This window comes from Ammospiza caudacuta, chromosome 1 (assembly GCF_027887145.1).
Source record: "Ammospiza caudacuta isolate bAmmCau1 chromosome 1, bAmmCau1.pri, whole genome shotgun sequence".
Classification (NCBI taxonomy): domain Eukaryota; kingdom Metazoa; phylum Chordata; class Aves; order Passeriformes; family Passerellidae; genus Ammospiza; species Ammospiza caudacuta.
The window spans coordinates 44,213,130-44,236,406 of NC_080593.1; the positions used below are offsets into that span (position 1 = coordinate 44,213,130).

At 36.7% G+C, this 23,277-nt stretch overlaps 1 protein-coding gene across 1 annotated transcript; it reads left to right on the forward strand.

The window, feature by feature from the left end:
* Positions 1-1,489: 1,489 nt before the first annotated feature.
* LOC131555232 (prostatic acid phosphatase-like) lies at positions 1,490-15,253 on the forward strand. Its single transcript, XM_058801137.1, has 10 exons — positions 1,490-1,603; positions 2,926-3,021; positions 5,568-5,654; positions 6,269-6,421; positions 8,566-8,664; positions 9,718-9,813; positions 12,177-12,309; positions 13,560-13,642; positions 14,515-14,621; positions 15,097-15,253. The coding sequence occupies exons 1-10, from the start codon at positions 1,490-1,492 to the stop codon at positions 15,251-15,253; spliced, it is 1,125 nt and encodes a 374-aa protein (XP_058657120.1).
* The last annotated feature ends 8,024 nt before the right edge of the window (positions 15,254-23,277 follow it).

Consider the following 23,277-nt stretch of genomic DNA (forward strand, 5'->3'; position numbering starts at 1 on the left):
AATATTTTGTTATCCTCAAAGTAAGAGTAATTTTACCTTCCTAGTTACAGAAGTCTCACATAAAGTGTGAGACAATGGATACTTGAAGAGATGAAAGTTAAATCTTTCTGCTTCTGTTGTAGACCTGCAGTCCCTCCTAGACATGAATAGAGTATATGAAGAACCTGACCGGAGCCTTGCAAATCTGAGAACTTGCCTATTTTTTATGAGTTGGTCTATTTAAAAATCTTGTCTAGCAGAGCAGTGTATTTTAGGAGTAGTGTCTGATGCCACGTTTTCTAGAAACAGCAAAACACAGACTCTTCAGAGAAATTTTTCAGGTATGACATATACAGGGCATGAACAGCTTCAACCTGTAGACCCACATCTTCCCCCAGGCGCCTACAAATTAAAAAAAAAGGGCATTTTGTTTCTCAATAAATGTAACTCCCCACCACATTTTTCTATTTATAAATATCTTTAAATTGTCAGAGATAAAAGCAGAAATGAAAGCGTGACATCTGGATGTTTCACAGAGGGATCTCTTTAGCTCTGACAGATGTGAAAGATACAACATTGTTTCCTCAGAAAGGAGAACTGATTCCCCTAGAGAAGTCTATATCTAATAATCACAAGAAAAGTTTTGTTTTGTGTCTTAAACTAATTTGGGATTATACAACCTTTTTGGGTAGCAACATGATAATTTGTTTTCAGTAATTTTTTTAAATTCTTACAGAGAGCTTTTGATGACTAAGAAATCACTCTCAATTTTAACATATTAACAGGACTTTCATTAACACATGAATGGACTGAACATAAAACAGGAACTTGCAAGATCAATCCCATCTCTCAGACCAGTGTCTCTGAGCCAGATTTTTTTTTTTCTTATTTAAAGTATACTGGGGAAATGACAGAAACAAATCTTGATATATGCACACTATAACAATAAGAGTATTTGCAGCAAGAGAAATTTGGAAATTTTAAATTTAACTAACTGTATGAAATTCAGGGGGATAGCTCTAGAAAACAGTGTCACATGCTTTGCCACTAGAGACAGAGTCAATGTACTAAAGAGATTAAAAGTTCATTCATGTACCTTTATATTTTTTGCAATGAATTTAGGCTTATTCCTGTTCCTTTGCAACAAAGCCTTTGTTGCTTATTCTTCCTACGAATCACAGCCAAATCTCAGAAAAATCCAGAGGTACTTTATAAAAGGACATTTGTTAGCACTGCTCCTTCTAGCACAAAATGTTCAGAGAAGACTGGGAGCACTAGTAATGCAGATGGTTTAATTGCCCTTTTGCATACAGTAAGATACCCACAGCATTTTCATATTTGGGAAGACTGACTGACCCATACTAAATCCTAGTTAAATAACAGAAGGCAACCTCTAGCTCTTTACAGTCACTAAGCACGACTGACTCCACCCCTCTTAGCCATATATCTACTGTGTCACCGTGTCCAGCCAGGACCTTGGTGTGCAAAATAGCTAAAAGCTACCCTCAAGATGAGAGCAAGGCAGCTGGTCTGTGGAATTTGGAGTCTGTGTTTCCTGTTCTGTCTTTTATGCATCTTTCTTCATCAAACAACAGCTAAAAGAAAACTGAAGTTTGTGTCCCTAGTAAGTATGGGCAAATGAAATTTCTTCAAAACCTGTCACTCACTACTCTTCTTGTACTCTAGGGTAGAGAGGAGGGGAAAATTTTTCAAATATTTAAATGTTTCCTCCATATTCAAAATTCATTATTGCATTGTCCAAAAAAAGTTCAATTTCAAATAAGATTTTATAATTTTGTCTCGTTTGTGCATTCCTAAATTAACTTATAGATATAGAATGCTTATTTTCTAGCACTAAAATAAAAATAACACAGGATTCTGTTTTAAAATGTTAAAGAGGATTTCATTACTAAATACCAACTGTGCAAAAACCTTCTTTGCCATGGAAGAGTCTCACTTTTCCAGTGGTTTCAATGGACTAGCATAGAAAGTAAATTTCAGTATGTGAAACCCAAGGCTTCAATGACATTCAGCAAGCAGCACAGAAACCAGTGCTTTGAAGCTAACGCTATTTGCAATGGTTATGATTTACCATTTGTTTGCAGGAAGCCTGAATCTTATTCTGAACATCACACACATACAAATCATGAATATTATATTTTTTCTTGCAGTTTTCAATTTAATTTCTCCCTGCTTGGATTAAGAATTTTTTTTCAAATATTAAAATTTTAGAATCATATGGCAAATATCTGCAGGAATTATTCTGCAAAACATGTGAAGCAGAGAATTCATCGTATGAATGAAAAAATCCAATGTAACTTATAAATACATCTTTTATCTGAAGTGAAATTTCAAAACAGGTTCAATGTTTTCAGAGCAACAGTTTAGCATGCATTTACATATTAGATAACACTTCTATCACCTCTTGTGATGAAAAAACCAACACAGGACTTTTTAAGGCTAATTTCTGCCAAGTAACAGAACTTCACAGGAGTCAGCCATAGAACTGTTACTTTGAGTAATAGCCTTGGTTTTTCCCTTTTGAATCCAAATTTAGTCATACCAAAATACTAATGTTTAAATATCTCTGCAAAATTGCTTACATGCTTCTAGTTTTTTCTGTTTATTTAATATTATGGTCTATACCTTCTAAAATACATTAAACTTATTTAAAATATAATAGGGTATCCTGTAGCTTTTATAACTTGCAAAAATTTATTTAAGCTAATTTATTCTCAAATGCCAAAAAAGAACCAGTTATGTTTGTCTAAATAAATTAAACAGGAAATGTAGCTATCTAAATTTAAGGCAAGAACCATTTATATACTTAACATCTGTCAGATACAGTACTCACTGTCATGGCATATTCCTTGTGACTACACTAATTAGTAATAATCACCACAAAAAATACCAGTAACAAAAAACCAATTTCATCTATTTTATCAGGTATTTCGCCATGGGGATCATACCCCACAGGAGTTTTTCCCAACTGATAAGCATAAAGAAATTGCAAGACAACAGGGATATGGCCAGCTTACCAAGGTGAGTTTATTTACCTGGGCAAAGAACTGAAATATTGAAAGATGTTGTGTTGATATGTGGGGGTTGGAACTTTGCTTTCACTTGGAGAAAGCCCTTAATAAGTTGCCACTTAAGGACAGCCAAGGAACTTATTAGGAAATCACAGCAACATCACTCACTAATTTTGAATGAAATTGAGTCAGCCTGTTCTGATCCAGTGTCAGCATATGTTGAGCTTTTTGGTTGCAGACTAGGATCTTCTGGGAGGAGCCAGGCATTGGTGACCACCTCAGTTCACCTGAGACCATACAGGAAAATTTAAACATCAGTAGCAGGAGATAGAAGTGCTTACAGACACAACCCTCCCTCAATCTCTGCTGAACCAGAGTGCTTCCTTAATTATAAACTGTTAAGATCAGTACGAGCAGAAAGTTTTCTTAAGCTATGCCCAAGAAACTTGATTTAAACCTCAACTATTTTAGTGAAGGCATTTGTGGAATCAGCTGTTTCCACAAATGTGCCACAAATGTACCAGGAGCTGAACCAGAAGCAGCACAGATTCTGTATCTGACAGATGTTGTGCCTGCCTTGACTGTAACTTCTAGTAGCTGCCACCTCTTACAAATGGAGCCACAGGTGAACTGTACTATCAGACTGTAAGGCAATATTTGGACACTGGGTGTTTTTTGCCCTCCCACTGGCAGGACCCACTGTGTCTGTGTGCTTGTGCTTCATTCCTTTTCCCCCAAGATTTGGATTGGAAAAGCTCCCAGTTATTTGCCCAGCACTCAGAACCAGGCAGTCTCCCTGAAGTAGTTGAGAAGTGCCAGAAGTCTTGTTGCCCCAGACAATGGCTACAGTGCATGTGGAGGCAGACTGTGAGGTGCATCTCTCTGTTAGGAACACACACCTTATGTCCAATGGGTCTCTGTCCTAAAAGAACTTGCCAGGTCTCCACTAAAATCAGAATAGAACAAATTGCCTGAGGGGTTCTTCTTCCCCACTGTTCTTAAGAGGCAAAACTGCTCTCCAAAGCCAATCAGGCCTGTTTCTGCTCATGTCAACTCCCTTGAAGAAACAGGAGTAACAGAGCAGCTTCCCAACTCAGCTGTGACTCAATCATTCCATATAAACGCTATGCAAGTTCATGCAATCCATGCCAGCTTGCTCCAAGGCATAGAAGACTTCAAGACCCAGGAGTCAGGACTTAACAACATCAACATGCATATTAGGCAAGTTGGGGCAGAAGCCTAAACCACACATATAGCCTAGGAAACTGATTGCACAATTCCAGCAAGACAAAGAGGTGATCACAAGCACACACAGCAGGTCCTGAGTAACTCCTAGCTGACTTGGCTTTGAGCAGGAGGTTGGACTAGAGACTTCCTGAGGCCCCTTTCAGCCTGAATTATCCTTTGATCCCACAACTTAGAAAATTGCTTTAGGAAGCAATGAGTACTGTACTTGAGATCCCAATGTACAGTAATGATTACATGAGCTAAGTGGAAAATATTTAAATTTAGGCCAGGAAACACCAGGTAGATGTAAAAAGATGGCAATATAGACTATTACAGGGACACTGTGTGTGATTGTGGCGGAGTCAACCCCCCAGGGGTGTTTAAGGAAAGAGTGGATGGTACCTGATTCCATGGTCTAGTTGACCTGGTAGCATTAGGTAATAGGTTGGACTCAGTGATCTCAGATGTAATTTTCAACCTAACTGATTTTGTGATTTGGTGATTCATGTGTCATGTGTTCACAAAATTATGTAGGTAGGTTGAAAGATGTTCAGCTAAGAGCTACTAAAATGTTGGGACTGGAAAAATTTTGCTTTGAGGATAGAGAATTGTCATCAGTTTAATTTAACACAGAGATAAAGTGACTTGATTCCATTTTATGGGTTATTGTTTAACTGTGAATAAGATCTGTGATGCTGAATGTTATTCAAAAGTGTAACAAGATTCAGTGACTGAAAGTTGGGAACATAATCAGGCAAGAATCAAAAATCAAATGCTTCAGACTGTTGATAATAATTAACTATTGCAGAAAAAGGCCCAAAGGCTTGGAGGACTTTTACTTCAAAACTTCTGTTCTGAAAAACTAGATCTTGCCCAGGCTAAAATTCTAGCCCCCATAAGGAATCTCTGGTGATACTCTATGGGATTCATATCCTGGATGTGTCTCCATGGACAGGTGGCTGCTCTGTCTGCACTCCCAGTTAATCAGCTCTGAGACAGCAATAGAGTAGAAAGTAGACAGATGGTGTTGGAACATCTCTATGCCTGCTTTAAGTCTCACTAGCTCAGATAAACATACACATAGCTTTCCACAGAGCAAAATACAAAACTGCAATTGCATCCACCAGGAGTCATAGCTAGTGTTATCCAACACCATACATGTAGCAACTTCACTACTTTTTTCTCATGTCTTCCTTCCTAATTCAATTTGAAACAGAAAAAAAGTCTTTATTAAAATAATATGAAATATTATTGCATTATTTTTTGGTTGTAGGAATGGATGCATAGCACATTTCTTTAGCCTCTCATGCTCTTGTGTTACTTCTACAGCTTGGCATACAACAACAGTATGAGCTTGGCCAGTACATGCGGAGGAGATACTCTCATTTCCTGAGCGTTGTATACAAGCAGTGTGAGGCAAGTACTGGATCTGGGCAGGAAGATGTTTTTCATGGTTGGTAATGGGACTTCCTGGATGCATAAGAGTCTAAACCTGGTGCAGTTGGAGAAAATTTAATATCAATTGAAGTCAATGTCATTCCAAAATATCCCTGAAACTGTAGTTCAGCTTTTATCCTGATGGCTAACTGAAAACCACATGAAAGGCTCTTTAGGCAGCACATCAGGTTCAGCTCCCTCACTGCTGTATGGCAGAGCATCTATGTCAAATACCTCCAATGCTACACTTCCATATGGAATGCAGATACAACTCAGTTTTCATTTAGGTTCCAGCTTTTCAGTGCACATACGATGTCCCAAAACCTAGAGGGTCAAATAGAGTCAATCTCATGCTGTCTACCAGGATTTCTAAGATGTTACCCTGCTGCAGCTCAGTTGTACAGTGAAATTTTATTCCAGCTGAAGTCTTTCTCCTTCCTCCTTCTTTCTCATAGTCCTTCTTCATGCCACTCCATTTTAATGACAACTTCCCCAGTACCTCTTTTTTTCCTACCAAGAAGACAATAAAGTAATCTAATGAAAGAAATTACCATCCAAAATGTTTCTTTTTCTTTTTTGTTTTCCTCCTTCAGATTTATGTTCAAAGCACTGACTGTGATCATACACTTATGAGTGCTCAGGCAAGTCTTGCTGGACTCTACCCACCAACACAGGATGAGATTTGGAATCCCAAAATCCTTTGGCAGCCAATTCCAGTTCATACAATGCCACTGTCACAGGATAATGTGAGTATAAACTAGGGGCATCTGCTTTCCCTTGAGCATTAGTAAAGTACATAGGACATGAGATGAAGGTGCAGCAAAAAGTGCATGGTTAAGGCAAGAAAAGAACATTGTTACAAGCATTTTGCAGAAAGGCTTAATAAGCTTAGTAGAAGTGTTGGCAAGTATTTCCACAGGAATGGACTTGCATATCAGAGACATGATCTTAACAAAAAAGAAATAAAAATGGGAGTACTGGCATAGAGAAAAGAGTTCATTTATAAAGCAAGTAAATCACTGTAAAAGTAGATTAATTCTAAATTTAATGCAAACATGACTTTCTTTATGTGACAAGAGAAAACATACTTAATCTCACTGGTGCTTCAGTATTACTTAGTCCACAGCCAATGGAAAAGACAAAAGAATCATTCTGGGACTTACATTATGGTGAGAATTGAGTTACAGGATTGTTTTTCATGCACTTTGCAGGTCAACACATGTACTCCAACAATTGGTGAGAAAAGTAAAAGGGGAAAGGAAGGAGGACTCAGAGCTTTAAGCACAAGTTCATGGGGCAATATATTTATTCATCTCCCTTCCTCAGCTCCTCACTTAGGAGTTGTAAGGAATCCTGTGGATAGCAGCTCTGTAGCTTGCATGTACTTGTCCTAGAGGGCAAAGATGTGCAGCTGGCTGGAGCTGGAACCTCCTGTGTGTGGAAAATCTATCATAAAAAGTTAAGAAGATCAGGAGTGCGCAGCATGAGTCCCAGTTTGTGAGAGCAGGTTTGCACTTGTGATGCAAGATAAATTGTGTGGGCTTTACAAGTCTAATTAACACAGTCTGTGATGATAAGGGACTCACGTCAGAGAGGTCATGGAGCAATGGTTCTCACCTCAGGGTGATGAGAGCATGGAGATGGAAGGTATGGAGACATGTCTTCCTCATCACACACACAGCCAGGCACAGCACAGGAGCTGCTTGGCACTGTCACAGGTGGGGATATCCCAGCAGAGAGACAAGATTACCTGCCAGTATCAACACAAAAGGCAAACTCAGCAAGCAGGTGCTGCACCTCATTCACATCTAGGGGAGCAAGTAAGTTTATTCAAACAAATAATAAAATCATGAGCACATGCAGAATTTTTGTACTTTTTTCAAATATTTGTGTTTTAACTTTATTCATCCTTACTACATATACAGGCTAAACCTGAGACTGCATGTATCCTACAATACAAAACAAGTGCCCATCATTTATTGGTGAAATGATGCCTGCTCATGAACCTATGGCTATAATTGACAAATATCTTCCTATCTTGTGGATTGCATAGATTGTATTTCTAAAAAGATTGAGGAACTGCTGTGAAGCATTCCAAGCTAATTATCCCTTCAAATCTCTCAAGTTCTTTTCAAAGTTCTTTTAATATTGGGACTATATAGATGGAGCTACATTACTGGAAAGACAAAAAAGCACATTAGGGAAAAGCACTAATAATATCAGTGTCAAATTTGAATTTTTGTTTAAAATTTAACACAGAAAATGAAAATAAACTCAATTTAGCTAACATATATAAATACATATAAATGAAATAGTAAGTTTTTAAGTTATTCCAGCCATATGTAACCTTCATATAGCTTAGATTAATGAAAGACAAAACCGAGTTACAGAAAGTTCACAAGTTTCTACAATTTAGCTGAACTAAATGAAGCTCTGTTAAATAGACTCAATACAGCTGAGTATGCACAAAGAATCCTATTGCAGTCCCGCTGCTGCTTTGTAATTTGTTGTAAAAATGTGATGGTGTGTTTAAAGAAAGACTGAACATAATGAATGAAATCATCCCTGGAGAAGCTAAGAACAAAGGAGTTCATGAGGGCTTGTCTTAGTATTCTGTCAAAGGACAAATTTCATCTTGTGTAAATGAATCCTTTAACTTTGAACTACTGCAGCTATTACTCCTCTGAACATTTAAAGATTATTTTGTGTGTAGTCATCAGTATGACTCCTAGAGTCCTGAAGATGAATATCCTTGAAACTACATTCCCAAATTATTTTTCAGCTTGTCCCAACTAGTGCAGTGAATCAAAACAGCAAACCTGCAAGGATATATTGAATTGCAGAACAAGATGCACCTTGCTTAACTAGGATTTTGCAATTTTCTTACCAGTTGCTATACCTACCTTTCTCACACTGCCCAAAATACAAGGAGCTTCTGAGAGAAACCTTTGCAACAAGGGATTTCCAAAGGCAATTCAAGCACTACAAGGTAAAGTATTCTGAGTTCTGGAAATCCAGTTGAAGTGTACCACTTCTTCAACATTATCTAACACACAGGTTTTAAAACAGCAGTTAATATGCTCCCTTCAGATCTCTAATCTTCAGAGTGGGTGTAGAAAACATACCCATAAAACAATTACAACATCCAGCTGGACTGGGCTATTCCCGACAATTGAAAATGGCAGGTCACAGAAAAGATAAATTATTGACCTACTTGCAAAAACTTCATTTCTAGGGGACTAGACAAAACAAAAACTCAGATAAAATCAGTGTCAATGCCTCTGAAATTATTCCAATACCTCTCTCTGTTTACTCCCATGTAAAGCAACTCCTCTGACATCTCTGCCTACATAAATCTGTGGGTTCAGATTCATTTTCTCATTTCAATTCTTCGGAATTTCTATAACAGTCTCAGTGTTTTTCTCAAGTATTTATTCATGTTTTCCACCCAAAATCTTAATTTAGGTGTTCTCTTATGTTTTGTGCCTGTCTTCATATGGTATAACCTTTCCTTTCTTTCTCCATCATCAAAACCTTTGCATGACTATATAACCACATGTTTATTCTGCTGCAACTTCTACTTCACATGTGTATTCAAAATGACACCATGAACCTCACCTGTTTTTCTATTATCTCTCACCACTGACCTCAAGCATCCATTTGTGGCTCTGCATCTGGGTATTATATGCAAGTAAATCACAATTCACATTTCTCCTTCTCTTGAGTACCAATATCAGAATAATTCTGTTTATCACACTTCCTTTAAGCACTTCTTGGATTTCTACCAGACTTCTTCATATATCTGTGTTCCTTCTAAACATTTCCACCAAGCATAAACAATCACTATACTTCAAATCTGAACTAAAATCACCAACCTTGTCTAAATGAGTAGGCCAAATTCTCTTACATCTAGGCAATGGTTCATTGTTAAAGTGCAAAGACTGTCTTCTTTCTAAAAATTTCTATGTACTACTATGACAGTGTGTAGAAATCATGTAAAAATGCCTTCAGTACTACAAGTTTGGATTTTTTTGTATTCCAGCAATTTCTGAAGTTTTTAGCCACTCATACAGGATATCCAGTAAAGAAGTTGACGAGTGAAAGGATTTGGAAGCTCTCCGACACTTTACAATATGAGGTAAATAGAATCATAGAATCATTTAGGTTGGAAAAGACCCTTAAGATCTTTGAGTCCAATAGAAATTCCTATGCTTCCTTCAACCTGGTATTTGTATTTGGTTAATTTTTTTTATTGTAAGTCATAAAAAGATCATAGATCTGTGCTTCAAATTTTTTTTTAAACATCAACTATTTGCAGCTTCTTTCCCAGAAACCCTCACTTAAGGTCAAACTTATGTGTGAGGCTGCTGTGGGTCATCCACTACTGCAAGGAACACAAACTAGTGGACTTTCATATTCAAGATCCAGCCAGTGACTGCATATGGACAATTAGGCAAAAGCTTACCTTTGGATAAAATTCTCTTGTAACTCCCCCAGGCCCCACTAGGAGATATACAGGGATAAAAATATGTTGCTGGCAAAGAAACATAAGCATCCTTCCACAAAGATTTTATGCAAATTGTAAAAGCAACAGAAGCCATTATTTGTACACGGCCAGTAGTGGACGGAGTATTTTCAGGAATTAAGCAGATGTTGGAATGACACAAATTGCTATTTGTGCAAGTCTGGGAGCTTGTTCTAAGAAAAGGTATCACAAAAGAGTTTGGATTTTATAACAAAAGGGTTATTGTGGTGCCAGACTGGCATGGGTATCTGGGTTCCGCAATCTGGAAAGGTCATGGTTTGAAAACACCCTGACTGCCCTTAATCTAGCAAGAAATCCCTCTTCAAAGTCTAGACTTACTTCTGTTGACACAAAATTGCAGAGTCTTGTGTTAAAAAGTTATTTTTGAAGGCAGCTTTTGGTACATTTTCATGCATAGCTATTTATAATCAAATATTAACGATAAATTGGTCATCAGTACTGGGATATTAGTGAGGGAGTTTTAAGGTGGATTTCAGAAGCAGCATGTAATATTTTACAGGGTGTGATACAAATGAGTTTACCTTCATTCCTGCAGTTTTTGCAAAAGTCCAACTTTGCTCAAAGCAGACTTGAATAGAATGTTAGCCAGGGCCTTAAGTTAAATGAAATGTTAACATGTTGGGACATCTCACTGTAATTTCAGTGAGGTCACCCTTCCATGTTTGCCAAATGCAGGACCATAACTTTCTATTTCAATAGTTAAATCATACCGAGAATCTGTGTCACCAGACTAATTTGGAAAACCCACAGCTCCCATCAAGAATCTAGCTAAATACTGGAATAAAAAAAAAAAAAAGTGCTTCTCATTCTAGTGTTCTATTTGATGAGTCTTGGTCTTTGATACTACTGACTGAGGACTCTCAGGGTATCAATTAAAGGCATCTGCCATAAAAACCTCTCTCATTTTTCAAGCATATAAAGAGAGAGTGCTTACACAGTTTTTAAATACAATCCATGAAACTACAGTAGCACACATCTCTCTGTATTTGTTACTTTCAGCTAAGTGTTAGCTGACTTTCAGGTAACTTGGACACTGAGGTGTTTACTTGCCTACAGACTGTCTTTAATAGCATGCCACCATCCAATTCTTCCCTCAAGACATAAATCACACTTATTAAAAGAGCAATGGATAACATTGGGATCTGAGCTGGTTTAACCTAGCACATTCTATTGTTTTCTTGTTTAAACAAACCCTTAAAGTAGATGACATTTTCCTTTGAGCTAGCTTGTTACAAGGACAGTCCTTTAGGTGAGATCAGTCCAAAGGTTACATTGCTCTAAAGGAAAATTACCAACCTTGTTTAAACAGCAATTCAGGGTACTGCAAACGAGGAGTTTTGTGGATGTCCTCCCTTCTCACAGTTGTGATCACTAATACACCTTGGACTGCATCCCCAAGGAAAGACTAATCCATTCCACTTTAACTTGAGCACTGTGACAGTATCCAATAGACCATAATACGTACAAATTTCATTTATATCTCATCCTTATATACCTACCCCTTACTTTGGTACATCCATACTACAGCTATACATTGATCTCTGTATTCCTCTTACATCTGAGAGCTACCAGCCCTTAAAATCCTGGTGTTTATATAGGATTTGTTTCAGTAAAAATACAACCCAGCACATGACTGAAAAAGTCATATAGTGATTTTTTTCACCTGACAACATAAAAATGCCAGTTGCTTTTTGCATAATTTTAGTATTATTAATAAATATTCCTCTTCTTGTGGAAAACTGCCCTTCAAATTTCTTTCAAGCACCATGATGTTATAAATAGGAATGCTACAGCTGTCTAAATGCAAAATACAGTCATCATTTTATTACAATGAGAAAATGTTACTGGAGCGAAACATTCGGAATTTGTTCTGAGAAGTATTTTGTGCCAGAATAAATAACAGTTAGCAGTAGGAATCAGTAAGAAAATCACTATGTTTTCTTTCTTCACTGTAGGATATCAACAATTACACTTTACCTGTTTGGGCTACTCATGGTGTCAGGACCAAGCTGATAAAGCTGTCAGAATTGTTATTGCAGGCAGAATTTGGGTTCCACAAACAAATACAAAAATCCCGTTTGCAGGGAGGTAAGCTGAATTCTTACACCATTTAAAACCAAAAGTAGGATGGGAAAGAAGAAAGGGTATATGACAAACATTGCTGCTGGTTCTATGGTAGAATGGTGAAAGATACCATTATGGGGATATTGGTGGGCAGCACTGAAATATTTTGCTTAATGGGGAGGGAGATGGTGACCATATGAATCATGAATATCCTAATCTAATATTGTAACGGAGGTATCATTTAGATTACACTGTATAAGAAATTCAATATAACATACAGATTCCTGTTGAATTGAATCAAGCTTAAACTTAGCATAAGCCATGTGTAACTTAATTAAAAAAAAATATTATTTGTAAGAATGGTGACTCTGTTACCTAACATCTTCATATTCCACTACTGAGAGTCCCAAAATGAGATTACTAACTGCTTTTAAACTTTACTCTGCTCAGAAAACAGTGACTAAAATTTGAAAGTATTTTATACCTTTTTTATCACTCATTCTCCTCCATTCATCCACTGTCATATTTTGAGCCTCCTTTTTGTTTTATATGGGCAGTGTGCAGGCAGGATCTGTGAGCTAGGAAGACAAATGAACAAATAACTTGAATTAACTTGTTGCATTTTTCAAAACTCCAACTTGCAAAACTTGGCACAAAGTTCAAACCTCTTTCCTTGCTTTACTAACAATTGCTATTAAAAATGTGCCAGAAGCTAAAGACCAATTCTGTCTAATTTCCTAGTTGGTACTGTTCTACTTTAAGGATTTTAACTTGTCGACATGCCAACCTTATATTAACATACTAGTGCAGCCATTGATTTAAATCAAGTAGTTTGTCTTACAATTTTTCAGCAGTTAACATTAACAAAATGCAGAAAATCAGACAATTTATAAAGCCCCAGAGTCAAGAGGATATGCTCTTTCTTTTTTCTCTGGAAAGCAGGAAATCATTCAAGCTACACAGACAGCAGGGTAGCATTCATTACTGTGCTCTTCTTGCACTGTTCTGCTGGCACAAAGTAACTGCGAATGCACTGCTTGAAGCTGTTGAGGCTATTGGGGATCCCCCAAACATTTTACACAGAAGTAAAACAGGCCCACTGTTCATTTGAAAGATACTGCCACTATTAATCAAGGCACTCTGCACAAATTACCAGTTGAGTCAATTGAATGAATCTGGTGCACTTAGTGACGGATTGCTGAAATGGCAGCAGTCGATACAGATGTTAACACAAGCATCTCTTTCATTGTCACTGCTTCCCCATTTTCTTTCAGGTATTCTTTTAAAAACTATTCTAAAGCATATCTTAGATGCTAAAAAGCCTTCATACCATCAAAAAATGGTTATGTATTCCACGGTGAGTGCTTTCTGTTTCTCTTGTGTTTCCTTTCTGCAGTTATTAAATGCATTGAAAGCCGTGAAATTTTATTTCCTTCATGAAATACAGCTACAAGCATTTTTTTTATTTGGTTAACCTTAAATGTCCTCAGATTTAAAAAAAATTTTAATGAACAGATGCTACTTTGAAACCTGAAGCATTCCACTTTCTACTGAATGTCATGGCTTTTTTCATTGTAATAATGTTTTGATTGAGTAGGGAACTGGAAAAATCATGCCTCATGTTTTATTAAACCTGGATCACAAAGTTAATTTAAAACAAAGTCTCCTTCTTCCTGCATCTTTTTCAAGTGCATATGGGGAAAAAAAAAATAAGTTACAGTTATTTTATCAGACCTTATGAAGGCAGTTACTCAATTGTGATCTTTTATTTTTGTTTAGAATGTACAAATGCTGTCATTGAAGGAGGAAAATTTTGGATTGCTCTCACTAAAAAGCTCCTGTTTCTAAACTGCATTTATATAAAAACCTATTGGGTACATATCAGCTAAAGAGCTTACTGATCTGATCTCAAATGCTGTATACTTAACAGGCAAAACCACTAGTTCTTTTTAAAAGAAGTTTTAACAGCTCCTATTAATTATGTAAGAGCTGCAAGTGACTAAGACTTCTTAAATATTTACATATATGTATACTTGATACATGCAGGACTTCAGTTTATATAGCCATAGAGGGACAATATTTGCTCAACAGTGCAGAGGGCAAGTACTAATGAGGCCCTAATGAGGTTAATGTTGAGTGGACAGATAATGTGTGGGAAGTGTTGTTAAATAATAGGTTCATGCAATCATTTTCAACAGACCTTTAATTAAAGATTTCCTCTGGTCACAGCATGCAGCCACCATTGCTGCCTTACAGATGGCACTCAATGTCTTCAATGGGAAATTGCCTCCTCACAGTGCCTGCCATTTTTTTGAACTTTACCAGGAAAAAAATGGGCAAGTATCTGCAAGCTATGCTGCTAATATGTACTTTTCTAAAAAAGAATTTTCTGATACCCAAGACTAATTAAACCGGATACCTGAGGTTCACTATTCAGGGAAATATTACACATTGATTTTAATTATTGTAATTGCATTCATTTTAGTAGTCAGTAGCAGAATAAGCCTGCAAACCATATCTATATATATCTATATATGTATATCTTACACCTATGAAAAGTTTTACTCCATCCTTTTTATCTATTTAACTCCTTAGCAAAGGCAGCAAACTACATGCAAATTGTTGTTGACCCCCTGTTGCTTAATAAATTCTCTTCACAGTATTAATTATATTAGTAAACCATAAACATATTAGCAACCAGACAAATAAGCTGGCTAAAAGTTTACCCCCAGGTACAATAACTGCAGCATGGAAAGGCTGTGTAGTTTTGCATAGCTCACCTTATTTTGATCCCTCTGTGTTTTGAAACAGGCAATACACCATAGAAATGTACTACAGGAACAATTCTTTGAGGGAGCCTCACCCCCTCACTCTCCCTGGCTGCAAATTTCGCTGTCCCCTGGAGAGATTCACTCATCTGGTCTCTCCCATCCTTGTACCCTATTGGACAAGAGAATGTAGAATGTAGGACATCAAAAGAGGTAAGCTAAGTGCTTTGGGCACATGTACCCAAAAATAAAATCAGGATTACATCTTGAGCCAACAGCTCATTTGAAGTGACAATCATTTTCATAAGGGTCTGCTCTGAAATGAAAAATATGCAGATCCAGGAAAAGAGAATTGTGCCCATGGCTGTCATTTCTCCTCCATCAATACATTTACTTACTCCAGACCAACTTCCTGGTGAAATGAAATCAAAGCTGATCTGACTTTAGAGTTCTGTTTTTCATGGGAGTTTTTTTTGGTTTTGTTTGGTTTAGTACAGTCAAAAAGACCTTCAGTTACTGAAGAAGTACATGTAAATGCACTGACTTACAACAGTCACCTTTTCCTCTCTAACTACAGAGTATTTGTCCAAGCTGATTACAACAGTCAACATTAGTCATTCTCTTGATTTTAGCAGGCATTCAGAGATCAAAACAGATGAATATTGAATAGTACACCAAATTGGTACTTACCAGAATGTCAAAAGTGTACAAACACACATTGGTATACGAACTCATTTCCTCCATAGCTTGTCTATATCATCATATTAGGATGTTTAAATTTCCACTTTGACCACTTACAATTCTTAGTTTTGCAAAATGAAGGAACAGAAAGGCAAAAAATGACATTGTCTGTCTTTATCTAGCTTTATATTACTTAAGGGAAATAAAAATCTAAGAAACCTCACTTTTTTAATGTTCAAATATTGTACCCAACATTAAAAAAATCCCATATGGCTTTCTGAATCACTGATCTCAAGAAGAATTTGAATCGTCAGAGATTATAAGAATGCAGACCAGGCAGCTCATCTGGTTGAAAATAATTTCCTGTTAAATATCTTGAATCCATTAATAGAGTGGAAATAGTCTGGCCAGAATACACAAAAAATCAGCAAGTAATGATTCACTAAACAAATTTATTCACTATAGTCATTGCCCACAAATTCTCAGGAAATATTTCAGGAAATTACCATAATTAATTGCAAAAGGTAATTTGGCAGAGGAAGTGGCAGGTTGTTTCTGATGAGGTTCTTTTTTCCATCCACACTACTAATACAGTCATGGAAGATAATGATAAATACTTCATGTTTATATTGTGGTGCTTAATAATTTGTGGAAATTAATCCCCCTCCTTCACAAACCAAACTGTGTAACTGATCAGATAAATAAACCAAAAAAAATATAATATATCAAAATTTTACAATAATAATGACATAAATATTTAGACTTAAAGTTTAAGACAAAGGCTTTATTTTGTTTCAATCCTCACATTTTGCTGAAGTAGAAGTTAGATGGTGTTTAGGCATTTGACACCAAATCCAGCATCACTGCTTTCATTAGCAATCCTGAATGCTGAAAACACATATAGACCACAAAAGAGGTTAAAACCAAACCTGATACTCCAATAAAAATGTTTTCCAATAAAAATGTCACTCCATAAAAATGTTTGTCATATCAAAGTTTGACACTTTGCACTATTTTATCTACTTTCCACTATACTATCTACTGTTTTATTAGATAATATATGAATAGTTCAGAATGGACCTGTTGGGGCCATATCCTAATTTTTTGGACTCATTTAGGAAACATTAATTTTATTTTTCCGGCAGGCAGTTTTAAACTCTCTGCTGTGCATGAGTGGAACTTGGGAAAAAGCCAAGGCATACTGATCCACAGGCTGCACAGTGCAGCACACGGACAGACTGTGCTAAACCACTGTGCACTACCAATTCTCAAGGAATGCAGACAGCCTGGAACAGCTGACTTTTAACACCAGTGAGCTAAATTAAGGAGAAGAGTGATGCACAGTTAATAGGTCAGAATTACATTTGACAAAGACAGCTGCAAAATCCCCGATTTCAGATGTTTCCAACTCTGTCAAAATTCATCTCAACTATTTTTCATTGCTAATCCATATGTTATTAATTTTATTATGCATGCATGAGAGCATTTTATGAAGCCCATAAATGTGACTTTTTAAAAAAATAAAATCCAGAAGTGTGACTGAGCTCAAAAGTGTAATTTATAGAGACAACTATTCTACAGGGAGACTCCAGTTTGCAAACATACAGATGTTTCTATAAAAAGCTTAATTGAAGTTTTGTGGAGAGGATTTATGTCCCCACTACAAGGAAATAAAGGGGTTAGGCAAGTATTATTATTATAGGTCACACAATACAATAGCAGTATTTGAGGGTAATTTAAATCAGCCTTAAGTTCCTCCACATCTCAATGACCATAGGGTGAAACATAGGAAATAATAAAGCTTAGCATATTTGGGAAGGAGGTAAAACTGTGAGCTCTCCCTGTGCTCTTTTTGCTGCTCAGGAAGATTTAAGCATGGATTGACTCAACATTTCAACAGACTTCTCCTAATCCCGTTAAAATGAGAGCAAATGTGTTAACTCCTATCCACTTAGTCTGAACTGCTCACTTGTTGAGGTACAGGTTTGTCATGCTTTTGGAGAATGCCAAATGCTAAGAATGCATCTCTCTTTTTGTCTTACCTTTAGATGTTCCCTCCTTTATCTTCAGTGTGGTTCACTTCATGAAAGAACCCTTTCCACGCTGTGTATGACTGTGGTCCAACATTTCTCTTTAAATTCCATCAGCATGACCAACTGAGGCTCCTGATCTCTACCAAAAGAAAATATTCCTTAATTCTACAAACAAAAGTTATAGAAAACAAGGACTTATTCTTCATGAATATTTGCTTTGCTTTATCACCTGGTAAAACCTAAGTGCAATATGAAACCAATGCAATTTTGCAAGACCTATTCTTTCCAAAGGGACTTTGTCAGAATTAATTCAACTACGCAATTAGACTGTTTTGGAGGGCTAAAGCCTTGATTTACAGCAAAATTGGAAAATACCTCTGAAGGAGTGTTGCCCTCTTTTGATGAACTTCCAGAACTGGTGACAGAAGCAATGCTTCAAATGGAGACACTAAAAGGAGGAGTCATTCCACACTCCTTAGACCTTATTTTACTTAAGAAGCAATGAATCATTTTACAGCCTCAGAAGTCACAAGAATTAGGATTATGCCTGCTTACTTACCTAAGAGATTTGTTTCTCCTTCTTTTCTCTGCATTTTACATGTACAAATATTCCATCTCTGTATAGAAGGAAGATGAGACTTATGGAAAACTTGGATGGTGAATCTAGACCTAACAGGGGCCTAAAAACAGCCAGGCTAGCTACCATGAAGACCTAGCAACAACTGGTTAACCCAACAAGACCTTCAGATATTCCTTCCAAAAAGACAGCAAAGCCAAGTGTTAATTTTGGAAGAAAAATAAATTTTGGTTTCAAAGAGCTTTTTTAACACCTTCCTTCTGTTATATTACCTTGATTGTATGTTGTGATCTGATCATATCAAGTCTGTTCTCCTGGGAAATCTGTAAGCAGATGCTGCTCTTGATATGAACAAAAAAAAAAAAAAAGGCAATAAAAAATTTAAAAAATCAGAGCTGCATTAAAATATGCAGAATATGTTGGGCAATCTTCACTAGTTATGTTTTCTAATATTGCTATTGCAAAAAACAGCTTGTGTCCTTACTACAATAGCTGGATCAGAAGAATCAGATGTAACTAATTTCTGAAACCAGTGGATATGGCTTTGCTTAAAGAAGCAAAGATTTCTTTTTTTGTTTGTTTTCTCACAGGAGATAGGACCTTTTGTCAACAGTCTTATTGCCTACAGATCATTTTAAAGAGAACTAGAGTAACAGCTGAGGTGCAGAAAATTTTGCCATTCTGGCTTCTTTTCCTCACATCAGGCTTTTTAAATGGATGCTAAACCTGAAAAGTATATTCTATATAGCATAAGCAGATGACTGCCACTCTACAAGATAAAAATGAATCACAATAATAAAAATATCCCTTTTCTGTCCAACAAGAATCTAAGTTTCAAAATTCTCACTGTAAATGTCCTATTCTCTTCCCAACAGATCCCAATTTCTGCTCTTAAACCACCATAGGAAATACAGTTCACCAGGAAAGCTGTAGTTAGATTTCCAGTCAAAAAAAGCAACCCCTTTTACCATAGCATCCGAACAATGGTAGAAATGTTTTCTGACAACATGAGACAACCAGTTCTACCTGCTCCTCAATGCAAAGAAGAGCAAGTTTGTTTATTTTGTATTACCCTAATATCCCGTAATGGACACCAGAAGAAAGTCATCCTAGGTCTGGCAGCCTTCACAGGAAATTTAGTGCAAGCTCTTTAAGTTATTCATCTCCAAACCACGCTGATCATCACACCTCCCGTCCTAAGAAGTAATTTAAAAAAACCTGCTAGACGAAAGCAAACAGAAAGGAAAAGCCAAGACTCCATCTTTATCAGTGTTAGACTTCTAACAGATTGTAGCCTTGGCTGTCAAAACCAAATTTCTAAGCACTTTCTCTTCTCAACCTGTTCCTTCTTTTTTTTGAACTGGTGCCAAATCGTGGTGCTGAGTTGCTTTTAATGTTTTGTTTGCCAGATGTTTAGAAGCGAAAGTTCAAGAGCTGTAAAAGGGTAAGTTTCATGCTTCTCCCATCCAAGTTAAGGGTAACTTTTCTGTTAATTTCCTGAATTGGACAATACTGCCATAGAAAATGTGATTGAGACCTGAAACATTCTTAAATATTCTTTTTAGTCTCCAGTTCCCAGCTCTTCCACTCCTTCCTAACCCAAATCCATGTCCAAAAACTTTCAAAGCTGCATGAAGATCCTTTGTCCCAGAGAATTGTATGGTTTGGGAGATCATGGACCTGGATAGACCCTGGCCTCAGCACTTCAGTCAGTTGTGGAAGTGCATCCTATGTGAGGTCACTGCTTACACTACAACAATGTAAGGTTCCCCTTTTCCATCACAAGTTGAGACAATGTTTTCTTCCATGCTACATGCCCCAGTGTATATACCTTGAATAACCTAATTTCTGCTGAGCAAAATAAATTTAAAATTTAATTTACAAATTAAGATATTTCTAAATTATTTTATTCTCCCTATCCCTATTGTACAAAAAACCCATCACACACATTCTTTGTAATGCTTTTTGTTCCTAAGACTATCACTGTAGAAACACAGAAAGGAAGATTTCCTTTATACCTCCCTAACTCAGAGGGAAAATAAGCATCAGTGTTCATAAAGGCTGGAACATAAAGCCCAGATCTATTGTAGGAATATAAATTGGGCTGTCAGTGAATGAATAATAAACTGCTCTAAATTATGTTTTCCTACAACTTCACCAGCTGACTTAATTTGAAAAATCTGTCTTATATTTTTTGCAGACGTGAAGTCATAAACAAGTTCATTTCAGTTCCTCTTAAAGAAGAAGTGAGTCAAAATGAGTAAAAACAGTTTGACTTTGGAATTATTTAGATTACTTATTTTTTAAATATGTTGCAAAACCAGGATCACCTGGATATGCAACTCCCTCTCTTCTTTCACAAGCAATGGCTAGACAGACAGTCATACTTTAAAGAGTTGCTTAATAACTTGAATAGTCATAGATGCTGTAATAGAGCTGGATATAACTTGTGATCATTATTTTTACTTTCATATGCTGAAGCAGTGTCAGAAAAATGGGGAATGAACAACAGAAAAGCAACAGTAATTTTGTGCTATCTGGGAATGGTGGCAATGGACAGCCTGAACTATCATTTTCATCAATTTCATCACCTGTTTCTCTTTGGGTTATTTACTGAGCTGACTATCAGAAATGAATGAAAGAAAAAAATGCAAAACAACCTAAACTCTGATCAAATTAATTAACTAATTTAGATTTGTTTCATGGTAGTACTAGAAGCAGGTTTTCCTTCTTTTTATTTAATGTTCACAGTACTTACCCAAGATGTGGCAGACACAAGTTCAAATCCTTCCTTTAGCAAAAAGATTTGTCTCCACCTCTTCCAGAAAATAAAATCACCACCAAATTGCAGAGTTTCAGAGGGGAAAGAGAAGAGGAATAGTGCTTTCTGTCTCTTTTTTATTTGCAGTTCACTTAGTTTTTTTGAAAAACCTGCAAATTAGGTTTCCCTTGTCTCATGCAAACATTTTATCTCATAAGATCAAGAAGAAATTCTCCGAGTGCCCTGTAACCAGGTGCATATTGCAAACTTGGGACAACTAAGAAATTATTAGAAAACAGTGACTACACAGTGAGTAGACACTTTCTTCCCCCCATCTGCCTTAGATTAGTAACTTTGGGCTTAGGACATTTTTCTCTGTAGTCTAACGTTCATGTTCTGTCAGCAGTACAAATAAGTGAATTCTTTCTGTGTCACAAATTAACTTCCTGGTCCCTTCCCACTCCCCACAACTGGGTGAAAACATTCCCAAACAGGACTGTGTGGCAGTCTTATTTTCCTCATGTTTCAGAATGATGCTTGGAAAAGGTGTCACTTTGTTTACTGAAACAAAATCTTTTCCCTCTTTCAGCCCAAAAACAAAACCAAAAAAAGCTTGGAAAAAAAGGATTGGAGATAAATCCAAGCCACGCTAAGTGCTGATCTGCACAGGCAGTCAGCAGCAGGACCTGAGCTGTTTCCCTGTGTAAGCAGCTTGGTTCATGAGTGCTGGCAGCAGTTTCATACCTGGTGCTTTGAGTGCAGTGACTGCCACCCTTTGAGGGTGCAGGTTGTGCTCCACCAGCAGCAGTGGTTACCTCAGGTAACCCTTGTGTACAATAAAGCACAGGCTCTTTTGCAACCAGCCACTTCAAAGCAAATCGAGGCTTCAGCAAGCCTTTAAGATAGGTACGTGCACTTAAAATTTATAATTGTGTTTAATTCTACTTAATGCCGTAATATCATAATTAGAACTTATGACAATAAGTCAAATTAACATAAGTATGATTTAAATTGTTTAGGTTCACTTGCATTATGATGCTTCAGCAACCATAAATCGATTAAGAAGGACTTTTAAAATTATTATTATTTTGAAGCAACTTCTCCTGAAAAGTGCCAGGATTTAGTTGCTGCAGAATATGCCAAGTTTATACCTGCCAAATGCCCAGTAGAAATGGAGATAATTCCAGAAACACAAGAAAATTTCCAAATTGAATACACACTACCAACATACTTTCAGATTGCACACAGGATTCCTACATGACTCTATCTTAACCAGTATGGCACATAAATGGGGATTCTTTTCCATTTTGGAATGTGCAAGCATTTACTTAAGTTGTTGTGGTACCTATTATTTTGAGCACAAAATACTCTCCCTAACAAAGTACACATGCCAAGGGAAGAATGAAACCACAGAAATCACTACTACTTACCATAGGCTTGGTTTTGTGTTGAGGTATAATTTTTAAGAGACATTAGCAAAGATTTTCTATAAAATGTCATTGTCATATATTTTTTTAACATTCTTGAATTATGCCATCCAGAATCCCCCTCCCTGTCCCAATAGAATTGAGGTTATGTCCTAAAGTGAAGTCACTAGAATGGTTCCATAATAGTGAGACTACAGTGGTCATAGTCACTCATCAATGAAACACAATAAACCAGCAAATCTTATAAAAACTAATCAGTTATGAATTTTGTGGGAAGGTCATAAGAAGGACAACAAAAGATTCCAAGAGCCAACAGTGATCCTTGATCAAATAGCTTAGGAACCACCCATTACATAGATTAAAAAGTAAGACATCCATTTTTGAGTTTTGAGACATATGAAAGTAGTCTGAGAGTCTGTTTTATGACCTAAACTCTTAAATAATGGAGGAAGATTATCAGCTTATGTTTGTTTTCAGAAAGACAACATATTATTTATTTATGAAGTATAGATAACTCTCATGCACCCTTTGCATAGGCAAAAATCACACCAGGAGAGATCAAAAAGGAGGGTGGGGACATTACAATGGAGGAAGAAAGAAGTCCAACTGCTGAAAACTGGGAATGGACAGAGAAGACAGACAGGAAAGTTTGGGAGCTGTCATGCTCCTCCCATCTGGCCCCATCCATCAGACAAAATGAATACATAAAGACATTCACACAACTCAGAGGAGAGAATACCTGAGG

Excerpts from the sequence above, each read along its gene's own strand:
- LOC131555232 (XM_058801137.1), top strand. The coding sequence starts at position 1,490 with ATGAGAGCAAGGCAGCTGGTCTGTGGAATTTGGAGTCTGTGTTTCCTG. Across the intron at positions 6,422-8,565 it reads TGCCACTGTCACAGGATAAT|TTGCTATACCTACCTTTCTC; the intron begins GTGAGTATAAAC and ends TTTTCTTACCAG. Across the intron at positions 9,814-12,176 it reads CCGACACTTTACAATATGAG|GATATCAACAATTACACTTT; the intron begins GTAAATAGAATC and ends TCTTCACTGTAG.